Source organism: Salvelinus sp. IW2-2015, linkage group LG13 (assembly GCF_002910315.2).
Source record: "Salvelinus sp. IW2-2015 linkage group LG13, ASM291031v2, whole genome shotgun sequence".
In the NCBI taxonomy this organism is placed as follows: Eukaryota; Metazoa; Chordata; class Actinopteri; order Salmoniformes; family Salmonidae; genus Salvelinus; species Salvelinus sp. IW2-2015.
The window spans coordinates 18,178,869-18,202,737 of record NC_036853.1 but is presented as its reverse complement, the minus strand read 5'-3'; the positions used below and the strand labels follow the sequence as shown (position 1 = coordinate 18,202,737).

General features: G+C 43.0%; 1 protein-coding gene across 1 annotated transcript in view; it reads right to left on the bottom strand.

Moving 5' to 3' along the window:
• Positions 1-9,741: 9,741 nt before the first annotated feature.
• Positions 9,742-23,869, bottom strand: part of LOC111972231 (neuroligin-1-like) — a 296,521-nt gene continuing 282,393 nt past the window's right edge. Inside the window, exons 5-7 of the mRNA XM_023999169.2 lie at positions 20,009-20,221; positions 16,100-16,889; positions 9,742-15,499 (exon numbers count right to left, since the gene is read on the bottom strand). Of these exons, the coding sequence (XP_023854937.1) occupies positions 14,683-15,499; positions 16,100-16,889; positions 20,009-20,221 (1,820 nt within the window). The 3' untranslated portion in view covers positions 9,742-14,682. The remainder of the gene's footprint in view (positions 15,500-16,099; positions 16,890-20,008; positions 20,222-23,869) is intronic.

The window sequence follows — 23,869 nt, the reverse complement described above, 5'->3', positions numbered from 1 at the left end:
TGTAAGCTTTGTCCAAACATTTCAAACTACTCCCTAATACAACTTTAGGTATTTTTTAACGTAAATAATCGATCAAATTTAAGACGGGGTATACTGTGTTCAATACCGGAGGAAAACAATGTGTAGCGAGCCTCTGTGTAACGCGCCTCTAACAAAGATTACACTTCCCTCTAGCCTCGTTCTGAACAGTGCTACTTCTTCATTTCTCAAAGGAAAAACCTCAACCAATTTCTAAAGACTGTTGACATCCAGTGGAAGCGATAGGAACTGCAAGAAAGTCGATGAGAAATCTGGATTCCCAATGAAGACCCATTGAAAAGAGAGTGACCTCAAAAAAGAAATTCTGAATGGTTTGTCATCGGGGTTTCGCCTGCCAAATAAGTTCTGTTATTCTCACAGACATGATTCAAGCAGTTTTAGAAACTTCAGAGGGTTTTCTATCCAAATACATATCTTAGCTTCTGGGCCTGAGTAGCAAGCAGTTTAATTTGGGCACGCTTTTCATCCAAAATTACGAATGCTGCCCCCTATCCTAGAGAAGTTAACGGGTGACAAACTGATTATTTTACTATTGTAACATGCTGTGGGGAGAATTCTGTTGTCCCTGTCAGGAGCCTAGGTTTTTACCGTAGATGGTAGTGTTCTCGTCTCTGGGCCACACAAGCTTTAGATTGCATTCTGCCCTTGTCTCTCACTACATCGGTCAGTTACATTGGTGACCAGCGTGGAATATTTTCGCTACACTCGCAATAACATCTGCAAACCTTGTGTATGTGACCAGTAACATTTGATTTGATTTGATATACGTCTGTGGGGCCTAGACACACAAATGGGGCATGGGCACACCAAAGGGGAGTACTGAACCATGCATTGATGACAGTTCTAAAACTTTTAGAAGGTTAGTAGGAAAGTTAATCATTTAAACCACCTAAATATASTCACATTCACTGAACATTTAGTATTTGAAACTCAAACATTKATTTCCCAACTGCTTTTTCTATAATCTAACAGGCTCTTTATCATTCTCCATACCTTATATTCCAATGCATCCAACATGATGCATGGCCTCCATGGTATTGGGCAGCTGCTGTTTGAGAACTCATCTGGTTTAGATATKAAACTCTGGTTTGATCTTATTGCAGAGCACATTGTACTACTGTTTTTAGAAAATATTATATATTAAGGTATGCTATATGTTTAGGCTGTACCATATGTATTGGCTAAACCATATGTATTGGCTAAACATCTGCAGCTGTCGTTTTTAAACCTCCATTCTAGCAAATATGACACACACACATCTTTAAATCTACATGCTTTTATTTGGGTTTCTATGCAAAGTATATGATTGAATGTTTCTTTAAGCCTGCAGCTAGTTACTTGAAATGAGACATATAATCATGCCAAAACATAATTCAAAAATCTAATTGACTAACAAAGAAAGACATCTAATGGAACACAAATTGACATTTACAGTAGCTGGGTAGGGTAGTAAAACGGTAACATTGGCTAGCTTTCAATAAATTGTCCAAATGGTCAAAGGAGTTACCGCTTCCTACGATCAAAACAATTCCTATTGCATGCTGCACATTTTAAGTGCACTAGAAAATAGATGTTTATCTTGTTTCAGTCTTTGGGAGCTAGCTATATCTGTTCCTCTTCATCAGACAGCAGCTTGCATTTTTAAAAGAGGCTGTGTTTACATCGTATTGCCTCAATCATGAGTGGTATGTAAGGGGACTGATTGGTTCCAAGTTGAGCAGTTTGGCAAATTTGGCTTAGAAAACAGTGTTGAAATGTAGTATTTGTCCCGCATTTGGGTATTTTAAATGTGGTCACCCTATTGCAATGTAACATATCAACTTTTATATACATACAGAGCATTATTGCTTTATAATTAGATTTAAGTCAATTACTTGACACACGGGGTAGTTCACTTAATAACACAATTGTCAGAAATAGCAGTCTTAGAGTAGGCTACTCACCAGACATACATAGACTCAACACAGTTCAACACAATGTATGATAGCAACATAAAAATGTCATAGAATTTTGACATTTATTTGATGTATTTCACATACTGTACAGCGCTTTAGCCCACACAACAGGAAAATAAACACAACTCATCAAAGAAACATAATGTCACAGTGTTACATTTCCTCCCGTCTACCCATTCAGGGGGATGAATCATCCAGATAATCTAATGGCTAAACTACTGAATTGCTGAAAAAAAAATATTCAAAGGCCAAAAAAACTCTGAACAAAGTTTAAAATGACAGAATTGTCTAAATGTAATCATGATGAAATGGACATCAATGGTGCTAAYTTTCACGACTTCCGCCGAAGTTGGTGCCTCTCCTTGTTCGGGCGGCGTTCGGCGGTCGACGTCACCGGCTTTCTAGTCTCCACCGATCTACATTTATTTTTCCTTTTGTTTGGTCTTGATTGTACACACCTGGTTTCCATTACGTTATAATTTATTCCCTATTTAACCCTCTGGTTCCATCATGGTTTTGTGCGTGTTTTATGTTTTCAAGTGGTCTTGTTTATGTGCTCTGGAATTTTGTTCTCCTTGATGGAAGATTGTTTATTGAGTAAAGTTACAATTATTACTCATCTCTGTGTCCTGCGCCTGACTCCGCCTTACCCAAATCACCTAGACTATTGACAGAAACTCGCACCTCCAGATGGGACCAGCAGGTGCACACAGCCCTCCTCTARCTGTGGAGGAGCGCGTCCAGCAGCATGCAACTGTGTTGCAAAGTCTCGGCACAGCCATGGATTGCATGCTGCAAACCATGGAGCGATGGGAGAGAGGGGTTTTTCCAGCAACCCCATCACCATCACCCCAGCTCCCACAACAACCCACACCGCTGTCCACCCCTCCTTCACCTGGATCCAGTGGGATTCGGCTCGCGCTCCCGAGGGTATATGATGGAACGGCTGCCGGGTCCTTCGGGACACGATAGTGTGAACGCCCTCATCTCCTGTCTGACTGGTAAGCACTTGAATGGGCCAACGCCATCTGGGGAAGGGAAGGACCGACGTTGGACAACTATGAGGACGCTTCCGGGCGGTTTTCGATCATCCACCTGAAGGGAGAGCGGCGGGGGAACGCTTGTATCATCTCAGACAGGGGATGAGGAGCGCACAAGACTTCGCTCTGGACTTTCGAACTCTGGCCGCCAGCTCGGGATGGATTGAGCGGGCCCTGATCGACCACTACAGGTGTAGTCTACGCGAGGACGTTCATGGGGAGCTAGCCTGCAGGGACACCACCCTTACCTTTGACCAGCTGGTGGACCACTCCATCCGGCTGGATAACCTGTTGGCCTCCCTCGGACGTCCGGATTGGGGTTCGTCAGTTCCATCCCCCAGCACCTCCGATCTGACGCCGATGGAGCTAGGAGGGGCTGCTATGAGGGGGACCGGAGGAGGGGCCATTCCCTGCACCACCTGTGGCCGCAGAGGGCACACTGCTGGTCGGTGCTTGGGAGATTCCCCAGGGAGTTGAGGCAGCAGGCAGGGCACTGGTGGATCATCCCAGGTGAGTAGGCACCCGACTCACCCAGAGCTCCCTGTTGCGCACATGTTTGTATGTATAACATTTCCTGAGTTTTTCCTGAGTTCATTTGCACTTAGATTAGGGATTCCTATTGTTCCTGTTGATGTGCCCTTCCCTGTACATGCCTTAGATAGTCATCCTTTAGAGTCGGGCTGATTAGGGAGYTCACAGCTCCACTACGTATGATAACGCAGGAGGGTCATGAGGAGATATTTAGTCTCTTTCTGATCGATTTTCCTGCTTTTCCTGTGGTGTTGGGGCTTCCCTGGTTGGCCTATCACGACTCCACTATTTCGTGGGAACAGGGGGCTCTTAAGGGATGGTCACGTCAGTGCTCAGGGAGGTGTGTAGGTGTTTCCATAGGTGCAACTATGGTGGAGAGTCCAAACCAGGTRTCCACCATGCACATCCCCCCTGAATATGCCGWTTTGGCTCTCGCCTTCTGTAAGAAGAAGGCGACTCAACTACCACCCCATCGACAGGGGGATTGTGCGATAAATCTCCTGGTAGACGCAGCACTTCCCAGGAGTCACGTGTATCCTCTGTCACAGGAGGAGACGGCGGCTATGGAAACATATGTCTCCGAATCTCTGGGACAGGGTACATTCGGCCTTCCACTACACCTGCCTCCTCYAGTTTCTTTTTTGTGAAGAAGGATAGAGGTTTACGCCCGTGTATTGACTATCGAGGTATAAATCAAATCACGGTGAAGTACAGTTACCCGCTGCCTCTCATAGCCAGTGTGACAGAGTCATTGCACGGGGCGCGCTTTTTCACAAAATTGGATCTCAGGAGCGCTTACAACCTGGTGCATATCCGGGAGGGGGATGAGAGGAAGACGGCATTTAGTAACACCTCTGGGCACTATGAGTACCTCGTCATCCTGTACGGGTTGATGAATGCTCCATCAGTCTTCCAATCCTTTGTAGATGAGATTTTCAGGGACCTGCACGGGCAGGGTGTAATGGTGTATATAGATGACATTCTAATATACACGCCGAGCATGTGTCCCTGGTGCGCAAGGTGKTTGGTCGACTGTTGGAGCATGACCTGTACGTCAAGGCTGAGAAATGTCTGTTCTTCCAGCAGTCCGTCTCCTTCCTAGGGTACCGCCTGTCCGCGACAGGGTGGAGATGGAAAATGACCGAATTTCAGCCGTGCTTAATTTGCCGACTCCAACCACGGTAAAGGAGGTGCAGCGGTTCTTAGGGTTTGCCAACTACTACCGGAGGTTTATCCGGGGCTTTGGTCAGGTAGCGGCTCCCATTACCTCCTTGCTAAAGGGGGGACCGGTGCGACTGCAGTAGTCGGCTGGGGCGGACAGGGCTTTTTGTCACCTGAAGGCTCTGTTTACCTCGGCTCCKGTGCTGGCMCATCCTGTTCCCTCTTTGGCATTTATAGTAGAGGTGGATGCGTCTGAGGCTGGGATAGGAGCTGTGCTGTCTCAGCGCTCGGGTAGGCCACCAAAGCTCCGCCCCTGTGCTTTCTTTTCGAAGAAGCTCAGCCCTGCGGAGCGAAACTATGATGTGGAGGATCGGGAGCTGTTGGCTGTTGTCAAGGCTCTGAAGGCGTGGAGGCATTGGCTTGAGGGGGCTAAACACCCTTTCGTCATTTGGACTGACCATCGCAATCTGGAGTACATCTGGGCGGCGAGGAGACTGAACCCTCGCCAGGCAAGGTGGGCAATGTTTTTCACCCATTTTGTTTTCACCCTTTCCTACAGACCAGGTTCCCAGAACGCTAAGGCAGACGCACTGTCCCGGATGTATGACACAAAGGAGCGGTCCAAGGACCCCATACTCCGGCTTCCCCATACTCCGGCTTCCCATACTCTGGCTTCTTACCTGGTGGCATGGGAGGTGGACGCGGACATCGAGRGGGCGTTACGTACAGATTCCACTCCCACCCAGTGTCCAGTTGGGCGTCTGTACGTTCCGTCTGATGTCCGCGATCGTTTGATCTGTTGGGCCCACACGTCACCCTCCTCTGGTCATCCTGGCATCGGTCGGACAGTGCGCTGTCTTAGTGGGAAGTACTGGTGGCCCACTTTAGCTAAGGATGTCAGGGTTTATGTTTCCTCCTGCTCGTGTGCGCCCAGTGCAAGGCACCTAGACACCTGCCCAGAGGAAATTACAACCCCTACCTGTTCCACAACGGCCGTGGTCACACCTATCGGTGGATTTCGTGACGGATCTTCCTCGTCACAGGGAAACACATGATCCTGGTCGTTGTGGATCGGTTTTCTAAGTCCTGCCGTCTCCTTCCTTTGCCGGTCTCCCTACGACTCTACAGACTGCGCGAGGCCCTGTTCACCCACGTCTTCTGGCACTACGGGGTGCCTGAGGATATAGTTTCTGATCGGGTCCCCAGTTCACGTCTAGGTCTGAAGGGCGTTTATGGAAACGCCTGGGGTCTCGGTCAACCTCACCTCTAGTTTTCACCCCGAGAGTAACGGACAGGTGGAGAGAGTTAACCAGGATGTGGGTAGGTTTCTGCGGTCCTATTGCCAGGACCGGCCGGGGGAGTGGTCCGGAGGAGAGATGCTGGGTGCCGGTGGAGGACATCCTGGACCCTTCCTTACTGCAGGAATTTCACCGTCTCCACCCGGATCGTCCTGCGCCTCGTCCTCCAGGTCGTCCCCGTGCTGGTGTCAGCCGCAGCTGAAGCCGCGCGTCAAGGGGGGGGGGTACTGTCACGACTTCCGCCGAAGTTGGTGCCTCTCCTGGTCGGACGGCGTTCGGCGGTCGACGTCACCGGCTTCTAGTCTCCACCAATCTACATTTCTTTTTCCTTTTGTTTGGTCTTGAATGTATTCCCTATTTAACCCTCTGGTTCCATCATGGTTTTGTGCGTGTTTTATGTGTCCAAGTGGTCTTGTTTATGTGCTCTGGAATTTTGTTCTCCTTGATGGAAGATTGTTTATAGAGTAAAGTTACGATTATTACTCATCTCTGTGGCCTGCGCCTGACTCCGCCTTACCCACATCACCTAGACGATTGACACTAAGGGGAGAGGCTGTAACACTACAGTATCGCCAGCTTTTGTCATGACACATATTTTGACCAAAGAGGCTGTTGACACGTGGTCTAAATGTCAGAAGAAACAAAACCTCAAATTCCTTGTCTGCACCTCATGAGCAATTATCAGAGGGGTAAAATAATATTCACTCAGACAGATCACCTCGTTAAATTTCCCTCCAGTAACAAATGAATCCTCTTTTATGATCCAAAACATCCATTTCAGGTGTTATCAAACTGAAGGCGGATCTGAAAACTTTCCTCTACAACTATTGACCTAGGTTTTTGTAAACGATGACATCATTTTGTGGACTGAGGAAGTTGTAAGACAGGGTATCCTTGTTAAATTTTCTAATGAAAGATTCTTACGTCACTCAGTTGACACAATGGTCTGGCTGGATACACTCCACTTCCTGTCAATATACTCTGTTCACTGTATAACAGAAAACAGGCCAGAATCATCCTTGCTGAGCTAATGGACTGTCAGCGATGCTACATTTTATGTTGAGCAATAAACTGGAAGAACAGGTAGAGGGGGTCATAACAAGGAGAGGAAGCAGGGTATGAGAAAGACCGACTCTACACACAGATCACAACAAAATGTCCTGAGATGCAGGCCTTCCATAGAGCTGTACAGTTAAAGATGGAATCCGCAGTAGGGGGAAACAGCTCCACTGTCCGCCCCACCATCGTTAATGTTTTATGTTGCCAAGTTGAGGAGCGTTGCGCAGCATGGTAAAAAAAATTGCTGMACATATTGTGCTCTTTGTTGTAGTAATAACGCAAACGGACATGGCTGTTTCACCATTAAGGATTCCAGTTTCAAGGAAACAAATCAAATGTCAAATCAAATGTATTTATAAAGCCCTTCTTACATCAGCTGATATCTCAAAGTGCTGTATGGAAACCCAGCCTAAAACCCCAAACAGCAAGCAATGCAGGTGTAGAAGCACGGTGRCTAAGGATACTGCCTGACTATAAATAACTCCCCCATGCTCAGTCCACTTGTATGACATGGAGAGATGCTGTGCCTCCTTTGTTAAGTAAGACATTCTCCTATGTATTTTTGAGTTGTGCTCATTACAACACAGGTGGTGAGAGATAGGCAGGCAGACAAACAGAGAGTCAATAAAGTCTTAGATTTTAACTGTTCAGTTAAAAAGACACGAGGTGCATTCATGAATGTTGACACCTGACAACAAACAGTCACATTTCTAGATATTTCAAAAGGAAATTTAATAAGCTCTGATTAAACATTGCTAGCCASMGAAAGCATGGTAGGGCCATCGCATATGCTCTACCAGCTGTACATAGTCCATCTGTAAACTACCCACCCAATTTACCTACCTCACCCCCCATACTGCTTTTATTTATTTACTTTTCTGCTCTTTTGCACACCAGTATCTCTTCTTGCACATGATCATCTGATGATTTATCACTCCAGTGTTAATCTGCTAAATTGTAATTATTCGATTTATTGGCCTACCTCATGCCTTTTGCAACACATGTATATAAGTTCTCTTTTTTTTCGTTACCATGTTATGACTTGTTTATTGTTTCACTCCATGTGGTAACTCTGTGTTGTCTGTTCACACTGCTATGCTTTATCTTGGCCAGGTCGCAGTTGCAAATGAGAACTTGTTCTCAACTAGCCTACCTGGTTAAATAAAGGTGAAATAAAATAAAAAAAATAAAAAATGTTTCCTTTAACATATTTCTACACTATGAGGTTGGAATAATACTGTGAAATTGTGAAAATTATGATAATGCTCTTTTAGTGTATGAGCTATTTGAAAACAACATTTCAGCCTGTTTTGTTGGGATGTAGTTTTGGCCTGCCCGGTGACATCACCAGGCAGTAAATGAGTTAATAGACCAATAAGAAAGAAGTTCCAAACCTCTCTGCCAATAACTGCTAATTTTCAGTTTTCCCTCCCCACTTAAATCCACTCCCAGACAGTCCTAGAAACATTCTTGCTTGAGAAATTGCTCTTTGCTAAGAAGCAAATGTTGTTTCGTTTTTACCATTTTAATTGAAAACAATCACAGTAAAGTATTTAATTATTAATTCCAAAATGATGTGATATTGAGATAAAAACTGCTGCATTGGACCTTTCATAAGATCATACTGCATAAAAACAGCAATGCAGGTTCAACTGAATTGAGTTCATAGTCAAAGAAAGCCGAAGTCCACAACTAAGAGTAGTATATGATTCCTGCATGTGCCATATCAGGGTTGAAGTTGAATCACCAACATTGGAGTCCAGGTGGTCAAGATTCATGCAGACGTTCAAGTTCAAACTTAGGTCATTACAATGATGAGCGAATGTTTGTATCAATCAATGCCTGTGTATATGTAATTAATGCCTGTGTGTGCTCATATACTCACCTTCGATCAAACACGTGTGTTCAGTATAAATAGAGGTGCCTCAACTTCTTAACTATAATTGCCTTACCCAAGGGTAAGCATTAGCATCCACATGTCCGGCAAGCAACGGTGAGCAGTTCATTAATTCCAATTGAATTTAGCTCGCATGAACAATGCTTTTATACATTGTTGTCGAAAGAACAAAGATAATGATAAAACGACAGAGTCCTACTTGTTAGAAAATGTCTCTCATGTGTATCATATGCAGATAACATTTTGGAAAATGTAATGGACAGCAAGCATTTACAAAATATGTATGCAATATCATACACCAGATAATGCAGACTACGGGTTTGTAATATTAAGAGGCCGGGCGATATAAGGTATGGATCAACTTGCTGGAGTGGAGTCTATAACGAGGAAACAATGCTAAATAACTGAAAAGTTCTACAAATTGGACTACCTCCCTGTCCGTTTTGTCCTAGTTTGATTGAGTTTACAACAATCAGAAAGTAGGAAGCCCATTAAAACGACTTGATTTTCCATCCTAGGGTCAAGCACTACTCATGAAACATATTTAGAACTTAAAATATCTTCATACTGTCAAAAATGAGACAAATATTCTGATATATTTTGGCCATATCGCCCAGCCATAGTAATATTTGACCTCAACTATTTATGCGTAAGATTCCCCAAGTTAAAAATAGAAAGACTCTTCAGCACCAGTCAGAGTTGCTGTGTTGGAATAATGTATAAGGCAGGTACATTAGAACACAGGAGGACAATAGTCTGAGCAAGTTAAAAAATAAGATAATATTTATTAATGATATTGAAAATGCTCATGAAAGCCATGGATGTCCACACACAAACTTAAGTCACTGAAGGCAAACAGAAGCCTTACCATTACAGATAAAATGGTTTGGGTTGGAGGAGGCTGTTAACTTTATTTTTGAAGGTTCCAAAGAAAACAAACCACAAATAATGCAAAGTACATTGTCTATTGGCAGAGTCAGTTACACAGGGTCACATAGAAGTGTATGGTTATTTGTAGTGACTCCCTTGTACTCAAAAATGGGGGGTGACATGATCGAAGTGTAGCTGATTTGCTGTTGAACATCCATTTGTAGCCAACAATTCAAACATAAATGTGATGCTAGTTACCTACCCACAGTCATTCAAATCTGAAACATACATAAGGATTAGTATAGGTCAACTCTTCTGTCTTGTTTTCCCAACTCTCAGAGCATATTGCATTGCACTTTTGACAGGATAATCAATCTATTTCACAAAATATGCTGCTGCGCTATAGGTAGAACAAAGTTACGCAACAGTTTTATAAAACATTGCTTAAGTACATAGCAATTATCTAATGTTATAAAAGGCTTGCAAGAAATGGCCCTGGGATGAAAAATGAGATCGATCGAACAGTGCATGTAAATGAAAGACTGGTTATCAGAGGCAAAAGTGTTTGATGTTGTGAAATACTCCATAATGGGAAATGGCGAACCCTTATCAAACAGGATTTGAGCTGCTCTTTGGCAGGAGCATCTGTGCCCTTGGTTAAAACCACACACGGTAAACAGCTCTGTGTTTATTCCCCTCAGTCTCAAGGCAGAATCTCTTGCCTGCTCTCAAATGTCGAAGTCAGGTGGGGACATAATTGGTTTTTAATCGTTGCCAACAAGTAAAATGTCACCATTTCCAAAGTGGACGAGTCCAGATTAATTTCTGATTAGCATGAAACGAAAAGCCAAATAGGCTTGTGATTTTTACAGATAAGAGGAAAATATATAATTGACACCTCCATGACACAGCCCCAACAGACCACAAAAAGCACAGCAGTAAAAATCTGTTAAATTACTTATCTTTCATCTCTGTCACTTAACAACCAGAACTGAACCGGTCAAAACCTGCGTGTCAAATTTCTGAGATTCTGTTTTAAGTCTAGGACACATCAACACGAAGTCCTATATACTGTAGCCCTAGCAAAGGAACCCAACAGTGTGTGACAGACCACATGACAAGTGACTGACTACAGGGTTGCTTGAAGTTCAGTTCTGTCAAGCATTCTTTAACTGTGAGTGTCTACTCTACAATTGAATCAAATCAGACTATTGACCAAACATAACGGGTAAATAAAGAGTTGCAGCACTGCTAATTCAGCTTATTAAAATAATTTATTGTGCTCCAGAAAAGTAATTACTATTTTAACCAGAAAGAAAGACAAGTGACAAATCTACAATACAACTGAAATACCCACTCACATAGCGCCCTTTTCAAAGACATTTTGAAAGAGCGATCACCCTTTGACAGATCTTAAAGATCTTCATAGATCTCAAAGATGTTGTGTAGCATTTTTTTGAAAATGGCACTCTTTGCATTACATTCATTCACAATTCTTGACCCTCCTCTGTCCAGGACTAGGTAAAACAGGTCAGGCCTGAGCCACATCGTCACATTATAGTTTGAGGTATACCCCTTCTTTCTCTCGCATTCTGGAAGTCCTGCATGCAAATCTGGAGGGAGAGCGCTTAAAGCTCTCCTTCACCACTGGCTCATAACATTTTAAAGGTCCAGTGCAGCCATTTTTATGTCAATATCAAATAATTGATGGGTAACAATTAAAAGTACCTTACTGTGATTGTGTTCAATTAAAATGGTCAAAAATAAACAAAAATAGCTTCTTAGCAATAAGCAATTTCTCAAGCAAGAGAAACTGTCTGGGAGTGGTKTGAGTGGGGAGGGCAAAACTGAAAACTAGCTGGTATTGGCAGAGATGTTTTGAACCCTCTTTCTTATTGGTTCGGGCCAAAACTCTATCCCACCAAAACAGGCTGACATTGCAGGCAGTCTTTTCAAACAGCTCTTACACTAAAAGGGCATTATCATAATTCTCACAATTTCACAWTATTATTCTAACCTCAGTGTGGAAATATATATAATACATAGGAAACCCAGTTTTTGACTGCACTGGGCCTTTAAAACCACTGAGGGAGCATGGTGGAGAAAGAGTATAGTGAGCAGCAACTATCCATATTCATACCTGCAGTAATTTAATATGGGGGATGTGCAGAATCAGCCTTTTTGGGAGGTAAGGAGGTAGGGAGAGGAGGGTAGTACCGGTTGTCCCATTTCAAACTCTGTTTCCAATCCTCCCCAGTAGGGTACGGAGTGGTGAAGGGGGGGGTTCATGGGAACATCCTGTTCAGGACTGGCTCTGTGTCAGAGGTTTTGTGTTATTCAGAAACAGAGCACAGTTTTCTCCCCGCACCACTTAATCCCCAATCATTCATCCTGCGTGCTACAGTGAGTGCTTCTGTGGCGTTCGCCTCTCCTGCCAACTCTCCAATGTTGTTCTCCAATTACTTTATCATTTGTCCGTAGTGCAATTACATGTTTAATTCGCTGGGCGTTTCTCTCCCCCTGTGTCATTTCTCCAGTGAGGAGCATTGTTTAGAGGTCACACCACTGCAATATAGGCTGATGAAATTGCTTGCGTTTTAGTTTTGGGCAATGTGGACTATAATTTACCTTCACCTCCCCCAGAAAAGCTATACCTTGTCTACGTCCCATTGTTTGGCAGGGTATGTTCTTACTTTGAATGACTGTAGAGCAACTGTCTCCCCTCAGCAGATGCATTATATCCAGCCTTTATTGACAGGAAAATGGGAGGACAAGTGTTTTTCTTACTACTTTGTCTTACTTATGTGCCGTCTTCACTCTCAGCTTGAGTACAGTGGGGCTTTTGACTGTTTAGAGAACAATTTTCCCCTCAGCGGCTTCCTCCTTTAAGCTATTCACTCTGGTATGTATTTGTATAACACATTGTTACTCCCCTGGCCTGCGATAGCTGGCAGAGGGAAGTTGCACTCTGGCATTGTGAGGGCAGGAACATTCACTATGGGCTGCCTAGGGGTTAGCAGGACAGTCATGGTAACACACTTATTGTCTTGTACAATGTGACACCAAGGCGTGTGTTCACGAATAAACCATGCTACAGAACAACAAGAACTAAAAGTCTAGAAAATCTGAGACAATACAGTACAGCATCATCAGTAGAAAATAAAAAAGAACAGAACAGAAGCAAATGGAAATTACTCTGTGAGAGACAAGGGTGCTGGCTAGACGGTTCTAAGCGGTTCTACTGAATGCTGTTTCCTCCCTGGGAGAGGTGTACCATGGGAGTTCCTGGAGCCCCTGTTCTCTCTCTCTTTCTCCACCCCGCCTCTCTTCCTCCTGCTGTTGGGTTGCAGGCACATCCAACATGTCAGCGGAGGGCCTCCTCGCTTCAATTACACATTTATACGCATTAATCTTTAAACAGCGCTACGGAACATACTCTATGAAAGGATAATAGGAGGAAAGAAAATGTATGCAGTCAAGAGGTGCTCCTATTCCCTAGCCTTCACCTTCCCTTCTTCATAGCCCTGGGCACGCTTTGTGTTCAGGAATCATTCATACGAACCCCACCCCCCAAAAAAGAATCAACAGTGCAGGTAATTACTTTTCTACATTAAAGTGGTCTTGAACTAGTCAAGAGTGGTGATAAGAAACCCAATATGTATAATAGCAAAGAACATTGATCCAAACTAAAAGAGTACAATGAAAGGTCCCTCCATTGGGATCCCAAACAGCGAGTGATTCACCACTATCAAAAAGTTGTACCAACACAAATTGTACAAAACTAGTCCTTATACCCATGTTCACTCAAGCTATTGTGTATGTACTGTAGTTACCATAAGCCCACCCTCCCCTACTGTCCCCAATTATGACCCATGACCTTCACCCATGTGACCATTCCCAAAGTCCTATGGATTTGTAAGCTAATCAGTAGTGTTCCTTCAAACCAATCCAATGGGGATGAAAAGTATTCTTAATTATGACTTAATCAGCAGAACAGCCATCAAGCAGATAAATTGTCATGCGCGTCGTGCTAAAAATATCCAGTATCCTTTGTCCTCCAGCTCTCGGTATAGACAGCACTTGTGTGATGAAGCTGTATTTGCCAGAAAGCCAGTGGATCCCCCCTTTTTTGTTCTGCTGGCAGATTTGCGGTATTGACGCCCAAGAAGGACTTAAACAGCATTGGTGCTTTGTGTACATATCTAGATATGTAAATAGGTTCTATACAATAAAACTGTTCCCCAAAAATAAATTGATGAAAAGAATCCAAGACATTTAAAAAATGTCTACATTGTGCATATTCTTTAAGAGTTTTCCCCCTCTCTCTAGATAGTTTTTGTCATATCTTACACTGCCTCTACTTGTAGAGTAACACATGCCTAAATTGGTTAAGCGGCATCTCATCTTGGCTCCAGAAAGAGTAATCTACAGTTTGATGCCTCAGGAAAACAATATGTTTTCTTTCATTTACAAAGCGGCCCTGCTACTCCTCTGAGGTTTCACTGAGGTTTCTCTCTTTTCCATGATAACAGGATCAAGCAATCGTTTATAAAATTCCGAAGGCGATATCTATAGCTGGAAAAGTTGACCTTGTTTTGTTGCAATACCAGAAATAAAAATGATCCTTCTCTTTATTCATTTTTTCATTTGAAATATTTTTGTACTTTTAATCATATCTTCTTTTATATAAAATGAAATTATTCTCCCGTCCCAGCAACATTCCTATATTCCTTTCATATATTCACAGGAGTAGAAGTTATTCCACATCCGTTTGATTCAGGCTGGGTGTGAGCTCTGGCGTGTGCTGTGTGTGTCAGCGTCCGTCCGTCCGGCTATACCCTGGTGGTGGAGTGTGAGTGTGGGTGAGGCAGGGTGTTGTTCTGTCCACTACTGGGGAAGGTGTTGAAGTTGTGCAAGGACTGGCGGCCCTGCATGGTGTTGGGGATCATGGTGATCGTGTTTGGGGTCATGAGGGGGATGTCGTCAGGAGAGCGTCGCATGGCTAGCGTGTAGTCTGGCGGGCAGGCAGTTCTCAGAACCACCTTGTGTGGGTGCATGGCGTCACACTCGTGGTCCAGATCCGTGTGCTTCATCTGCAGGGACATGATCTCCTCCTCCTGTGTGTGAGCCAGGTCGTTGGTCGTGTTGCGCTGGGGGCTGCAGCGCCGGTGAACGTCGTGCCGCCGCTTGTCCTTCTTGTAGTAGAGMGCKGCYAAGGCCAGGATGTTGAGGAAGAGCAGCGAMGCYCCCACYGCYATGGTGACACTCAGCTCWGTGGAGTAGTCCCTCTGYTCCACCAGGAAGGGCTGYTTCTGACTGTCCTGYGTCTCGGTGGGGAAMGGKGTYGGGTTAGGCCTCTTGGTGTTGACAGGGATCTTCTTTGGTGTCCTGGGCGTGACCTCCGGTGGGGGGACCTTGGTGGTGGTGGAGATTATCTGGGTGACCTCGTTCAGGCTGTGGAGGTGGGGCACCAGCTCCAGCCACAGGTTGACCTTGTTGGCCCGGTAGTGCTCCTTGACGCGGGGTTTCAGGCCGATGTGGAGGTACAGCTGGTCTTTCTGGTTGTAGCGAGTCCACGCCACCTCCTCGAAACGGTTAGGCTTAGTGTGGATGAACTTGGTATCCTGGGGGACAGGCTGGTTAGGGTCACTGCAAGGGAAAGACGGGACTTAGTATGAGCAAAGCACCACTACAAAGCATGAGGAATGGAGGCTCATTCCAGCAGAATGAGCACCATTTTCTGGGAATGGCATATGGAGCCAGTCAGAACACATCATAAACTGGCTTAACCATGCAAAGTGGAGGCATAAATCTCATAGGTGCCCTGTTTTATATGTCAATTTACTGTTATATATGTAGATCATTAGTATCCCATTGGTCCCTTTGGGCTCTTTGGCTGCTGAGGGAAAAAGCCATTGTCCCCCATTATGCTCCAAAAAACAATTACTTCCATGACTACATGCTTAAAGGCAAAGCAAAAAATAATTAAATGTTTTTTTCTATCGAGAATTCCACTCTCCAGGCAAACATCATTTGTCATTAATTAACAGCATGTCTTTGAATATGGGATGGGACAATGATACACATTGATATGCTGTCCAACATAAAACATAAACATATATACAACATGGTATTCAATTCTTTAACTAGACAAAAATGTAACACACACACACAAGCTTGCTCGCACACACACATGCACGCATGCATAAACACATTACAACTTAAAATAGTTCTCAGTACTGCACGTACCCAGTTTTGGCAAAATTTGTCCAGTAAGTCATCACCACAGCACTGAGCATGACATCGTTCTTAGAGAAGTTACAGGGGAACAGTTCTGTGGGACCAATCATGGGCAGGCCAAACACATAGGGGATCTCGTCACCGTGGGCTGCGTCTGCCCACGGGGGCACCTGCTCTGTCTGGCAGTGGTGGTAGAAGGCGTAGAAGTACGTTGGTGACCCAAAGCTGGAGTGGAGGTCTGCTGTGGCCACGGCCGGAGCCACCCACTGGTGGTCAGTGAACAGAGCTAGTAGGGTCTTCCTCCTGGTCTCTGGGTTGTGTTTATCAGCCCAGTCCGTGTACATGAACTTTATGGTCTCACGCAGAATGTCTTTGCCCTCCGGGTAACCATACAGGTCGTCCACGAAGCTGGACACGGCGTAGTCAAAATCATTGGCCTGGACGCCGTTCTCGTTGTCTACGATGAGCTCCACAAACTTCAGGCCCTCGCCCTGGTTGACGCCCAGCATGATATCATAGTTGAGGAACTCGCCCTGCTCCATGAGGATCTGGGGGTCGTCTGGGATCACATCTCCGTCAATGACAGGCCCGAAGGCGATATGGTACCTGGCTGGCTGGATYTCCTGGTCCACCAGCTCCTTGTAGTGCTTCTTCTGCAGACACTCCACCAGGTCCACCGTGTCCTTCAGGTTGCAGCCCACCTTCTTGGCCAACATGCGAGCGTACTTAGCAGGCTGGAAGCTGACTGCCCAGCTGGACAACGCAGTGCCACTCTGTGCTATAGCTCTCTGGAAAAGCCCTGCCGAGAGACAAGATACAAGCCAACCAGAGTCAGACAACACCTCATACTGTAGCATCACAATGCATCACACAGGGAAATGTTGTTGCCTGCTTTCCCCCAGAGTATGATAGAAAACAGACTATTCTTTTAGGGATACTATGGTTGGTGCATGGGCCTTATGTGTCTTAATCATGGGTCCTATCATTGTAAGTCATTGATGATGCATGCTGTGATAAAATAATTTCCCAAAGTATTACTCTACTCTCTCTCTACATGACCTGCCACTCAGGAGGAAATGCCACTGAAACTGTCATTACTAAACATATCCAAACACAGCATGATGTGTACTCACACTAAAATCTAAATGTGCACTTGTAGAGTTATGTGCACTTGAAGAGCGATTAAATTTGCTGGCAATAGACGTAACTCTCCTCACAACCTTGAAAATGTAAAAGTCAATTTGTCCTGCTTAGTTTATTGTGCAATTCCTGGGAGAGCACAGAGAGACATTGTCTCTTGTCTTGACAGACATCTGCATTGTTAACAGAGATTAGTGCTTTACAAACAGTCAGACTTCTATTTCAGGGTTTGTTTGACAAGGTTTGGAGACAGACCTGTTACACAGTTACAATATCATAGGAATTATCATGACACATATGGTTAATTCTGATGATGTTTTATAAACAAAAAATCACATCTTTTAACGTACATGTATTTTTATAATTCTAATAACAAAGAAAACTTGCTTTAATTATAACATTTTCAAACATGTTGATATGAAATCTGTCTTTCGATCCAACCCACACATGAACATTGAGAAAAATATGGAAATGACAAAGTTGTAGGAGCAGGATTGATCATGCTGTGTCTGAAAAGTGTCATACTGTGGTATGAATATTAATAATTTTGTATTTAATTAATCTCTGAAGACAATAAGATTAGAGGGAGCAATACACTGACATGATAACATTGATTGGGGCTCCCCTAAGAACGTGCATTAGGAGGTGAGATAGCGATACAATCCAAATAAAGTGGGTCTGGCGATCGGGTATGGAATACCATTAGAGCCTWTATATGGTCAGTGCTTTAGTCAACTTTAACCTTCTCGCTGAGAAGAGTTTTACACAATATAAGGTCCTAGAAAAACAGGGCAAAATACAAATGTATATATCCAGCTGCTAGAAAGGAAGGGAAAAGTAAAGAAGCAGCATTGTCTACAGTTCTTTGTGGTTGTGAGGCAGAGTGGCATATGAAAGGTGGGGACTATGGCAACTAAAATGTATACGTGAAGGATAGAGAGAGAGAGAATCAAAAGCACTTTACACAGGGGAAGAAGTTTGGGGTTGGGGGTGCTGCGATTCTTTTGCCGYMGGGGGGGGGGGGGCGCAGACGGCTATTTCGGTCAGTTAATACAGGACTAGTAAAGGCCCATCGCAATAATTCTGTAATAAATAAATATATACAGTACCAGTCAAAAGTATAGACACAGCTACTCATTCAAGGGTTTTTCTTTATTTTTACTATTTTCTACATTGTAGAATAATAGCAAAGACATGAAAACTGTGAAATAACACATATGGAATCATGTAATAACCGAAAAAGTGTTGAACAAATCAAAAAAGATTTTAGATTCTTGCGCACTCTTGGCATTCTCTTAACCAGCTTCACCTGGAATGCTTTTCCAACAGTCTTGAAAGAGTTCCCACATATGCTGAGCACTAGTTAACTGCTTTTCCTTCACTCTGTGGTCCAACTCATCCCAAGCCATCTCAATTGGGTTGAGGTCGGGTGATTGTGGAGGCCAGGTCATCTGATACAGCACTCCATCACTCTCCTTCTTGGTCAAATAGCCGTTACGCAGCCTGCAGGTGTGTTGGGTCATTGTCCTGTTGAGAAACAAATGATAGTCGCACGAAGCGCAAACCAGATGGGATGGCGTATCACTGCAGAATGCTGTGGTAGCCATGCTGGTTAAGTGTGCATTGAGTTCTAAATAAATCACCAACAGTGTCACCAGCAAAGCAACCCCACCCCATCACACCTCCTCCTCCATGCTTCCCGGTGGGAACCACACATGCAGAGATCATCCGTTCACCTACTCTGCGTCTCACAAAGACACGGCAGTTGGAACCAAAAATCTCAAATTTGGACTGATCAGACCAAAGGACAGATTTCCACCGGTCTAATGTCCATTGCTCGTGATTCTTGGCCCTAGCAAGTATCTTCTTATTATTGGTGTCCTTTAGTAGTGGTTTCTTTGCAGCAGGTCGACCATGAAGGCCTAATTCACGCAGTCTCCTCTGAACAGTTGATGTTGAGATGTGTTTGTTACTTTTATTTGGGCTGCAATTTCTGAGGCTGGTAACTCTAATGAACTTATCCTCTGCAGCAGAGGTAACTCTGTGTCTTCCTTTCCTGTGGAGGTCCTCATGAGAGCCAGTTTCATCATAGCGCTTGATGGTTTTTGTGACTGCACTTGAAGAAATGTTCAAAGTTCTTGAAATGTTCCATACTGACTGACCTTCATGTCTTAAAGAAATGATGGACTGTCATTTCTCTTTGCTTATTTGAACTGTTCTTGCCATAATATGGACTTCTGTGTACCACCCATACCTTTTCACAACACAACTGATTGGCTCAAATGCAATAAGAAGGAAAGAAATTCCACAAATTAACTTCTAACAAGGCACACCTGTCAATTGAAATGCATTCCAGGTGACTACCTCATGAAGCTGGTTGAGAGAATGCCAAGAGTGTGCAAAGCTGTCATCAAGGCAAAGGGTGGCTACTTTGAAGAATCTAAAATATATTTTGATGTGTTGAACACATTTTTGATTACAACATGATTCCATATGTGTATTACATAGTAGTGATGTCTTCAGTATTATTCTACAATGTAGAAAACAGCAAAAATAAAGAAAACAACTGGAATGAGTAGGTGTGTCCAAACCTTTGACTGGTACTGTGTATATATGTTTTTATTATGATGTTTCAAGGGGTGCTGCAGCACCCTCAGCACCCCTACTTCCTGTGGCTATGTATACAGCCATTCGAGAACTAAATATTCTCATCAATTTAAATCACACAGGTGGCATGCGACACTGAAAATTGAAAAAGTTGCAACCTCTGCATTATACCTTTGGTTGAATTGCTCCAACGGTTACCTTCAGAATAATGGGACAGGGTCAGGAGGTTGACACAGGAGGCGCCAGCCCCTGATCCGAAAACTGTTATTCGTAAAGGGTCACCACCAAAGAAAGCAATATTCTCGCTAGTCCAGCGCAGGGCTTGGATCAGATCAAGAAGTCCATAGTTTCCCTTGGAAGCTTGGTCCCCTGTGCTTAAGAAACCTGGAAGACAGAGAGTACAAAACAGAGAACAGATGAATAACCTGGGATGTCTCTAAGGTATGAACACAGAGCTGCGGTACATTCACATGCAAACATTGATTATACCTCTGCAGATTTACTCAGATTGTAAATACCCTATTTAGTTCAAACTTTGCAAGAAAATCCATGTGAAGTTTTTTAAGAGAGTCAGGTATTTTACAGTGTTTGATGATTATTAAACATCTTTTGGAGTCTTCCTGAAGATGACTCACAGCACTCACATCAGACTCTAAGCACAGCACAGTTTTACATGCAAAACCAACAAGCGTGTGCATTTAATACTTTTAGCAATAAAAAATGACTTATTACTCCAAAGAGTCAATTTAGGGACGCTACGCTAAATATAATTCTGAAAATCCAATTTTGAGGCAGACAGATTTAAATCCATACCACATGAAAAATACTCTGTGGATAAAATAATAAAATGCAGTGATCTATAGATAGCATAATATGCAGGCTGTCTCAGCTGCAGACCTGCAAAGGGAAACTCTTTAAGAATGCATCATTTTGTAGTCAGAACATGTCATATAGGCCTACATCGTTAATAGCTAGAGTAGGTAGATAACAAGATATCGAGCCAACAAAAACAAAGTGTGCACCGTATGTACCATAGAAACACAGCAAAGTTGTGGATAACATCAAAGCATTGCAAAAAATATTGTGTTTTATATTTCTGAAGAAATAGTTAAATAAAGTATAACGTATGATGCTTTAGCTTATTAAAGAATTCAGCCAATTGCTTGCTGTTACATCAAGATCCCACACTATTACCCCAACACTATTCAATTACTTAATAACCTATTCAAGATGTTATATATGCAAGCTATGGTTCTGGGTACCGAGATTGCAGTAGTATCGAAATAAACACAGAAGCCTATTACCAGTTTAGTAACTTCTTTCAATATTATCAGAGGCACTGTTTGTGAATAGTTATGTTGTTTCACTTCAACAAGTCCTCTGAGTGTTGTGCAAGCAGCAAGGCCCGGTTCAATTAAAGGGAGAACCATCATTCTTCTCTGCTGTTTCATTCTGGGCCTATCCCACATGGTTCTGTCCAATTAAGGACTTGAAACACTGCAGATTAATGTGTACCCATATATAAAAGATGGCATCTGTGAAATATAACTGATTAAGTCCATGCATCCCAAAGGAGCAGCAGTGGAGCCGTTAAATAGCAGGCCCTATTCCCTTACTCTCTGATTTCCATGCTAAAAGGTCCATTACCTGGGAAATCACCTTGGGAGTGCTTTCCCCTATAGCCCTGAGACATATTGTATTTCATCTTATGGCTCCTTTTCAATTTGATACTTTAGCTTTCTTACAGAGCTTTATATTGCTCACCATCTCCTATAGAACTATGCAGAGTCAATCTAAGTTGACCAATTCAGCAGTCACATAAAATGTATGCACTCATTAGTGTAAGTCGCTTTGAATAAAGGTGTCTGCTAAACGGCATATATTATTATATGACACAAGTATCAAAATGCGATCTCTAGCTCAGAACAAAACGCACATCCAAAGCATTGAGACCTGCAGTCAGAAAATTTACTTTTTCCATTCCATTCAAAGTTATTTATTTATTTTTGATTCTACATCAAGGCTAACCTCCTGGAAGCATACATCTATCAGAGATTTAGCTGGGCTGGGCTAGGATGGGGTGAGAATAAAAAAGACTAGGCATGGGCTTCAAAATTGTTCAGTATTTGTATTATTTATTTTATACAATCTTTTTTGCTCATCTTTATCAAGGCTGCCAATAATGATGGACCTTACTGTACATGCATCTACATTGCCATCAGAAAGTTTACACACCCCTTGAATTTATTCACATTTTGTTGTGTTACAAAGTTGGATTAAAATGGATTGAATTGTATTTTTTTGTCAACAATCTACACAAAATACTCTGTAATGTCAAAGTGGAAGAAAAATGAAATATTTGGAAAAATATATATATAAATAATAATAATAAATAATGTTGAAACTGTAACTCGGTCACTCAGGAGCATTCACAGTATTCTTGGTAATCAACTCAAGTCTAGATTTGGCCTTGTGTTTTAGGTTTTGGTGGAAAGCAGACTGAACCAGATTTTCCTCTAGGATTCTGCCTATGCTTGGCTCCATTCGGGGGGTTTTTATCCTGAAAAACTCCCCAGTCCTTAATGATTACAAGCATACCCATACAATGATGCAGCCACCACTATGCTTGAAAATATGTAGAGTGGTACACAGTAATGTGTTGCATTGGATTTGCCCCAGACATACCCCTTGCTTTGTCACATTTTTTGCAGTATTACTTTAGTGCCTTATTGCAAACAGGATGCATGTTTTTAAATATTTTTATTCTGTACAGGCTTCCTTCTTTTCACTCTGTCATTAAGTTAGTAGAGTACAGTGTTGTTGATCCATCCTCAGTTTTCTCCTATCACAGCCTTTAAACTCTGTAACTGTTTTAAAGTCACCATTGGTCTCATGGTGAAATCCCTGAGGGGTTTCTTCCCTCTATGGCAACTGAGTTAGGAAGGACACCTTTGTAGTTACTGGGTGTATTGATACACCACCCAAAGTGTAATTAATAACTTCACTGTTCTCAAAGGGATATTCAATGTCTGCTTTAAAWWWWWWTTGACATATCTACTAATAGGTGCCTATCTTTGCGAGGCATTGGAAAACCTCCCTGGTCTTTGTGGTTGAATCTGTGTTTGAAATTTACTGCTCGACTGAGGGACCTTACAGAWATTTGTATGTGTGGGGTACAGAGATGAGATAGTCAATCAAAAATCATGTTAAACACTATTATTGCATAGAGTCCATGGAACTTATGTGACTTGTAAAGCAAATTCTTACTCRTGAACTTATTTAGTCTTTCCATAAAAAATGGGTTGAATACTTGTTGAGTCAAGACATGTAAGCTTTCCGTAATTCATTAATTTGTAAAACTTTAGAAAAACACAATTCCACTTTGACACAATTCCACTTTGACACAAAATATACATTTAATCAATGTTTAATTCAGGCTGTAACACAACATAATGTGGAAAAAGTCAAGGGGTGTGAATACTTTCTGTACATGCTCACTGTCGAGAGGGAACACAACACAGTCAATGAAAAAGATAGTGGTCCCCAGTTAAGTGAACAGTACAGACTGATGTATGAAGATGTCCAACACCAGCTCACTCCAGACATACTGTAGTCTAAGATCAAGGAGCAAGCTGTATCTTACTGGGGTAGAAACATACAGTGACAGTGCAGATACACCAACTCAATGCACAGATAAGATAGTGGACAAAAGCAGCGGGATCATATCCTCTCATAGGTGAAGAAAGCATGGTGAAGAAAGCATGTGTCATGAAACATTTTTCAAGGTGAGGCGATACACAAGTACTCACTAATCTTGTGGCTATGGTACAGTGATGGATATCTGAAGGCTCAAGGAGCGATACAGATGGTTTGCATGTCAACCTTGTGTTTATGATGCTCTCTGGTCTAACATTGGGTTAGAACTGTGCTTTGTGAATGAATAAGCTGGGTAAACAGATCAGAGAGGGAGTCTCAACTGAATGATCCATGTTTGAATCACTAACTAGGTTCCCATACAATTGACGACAGATT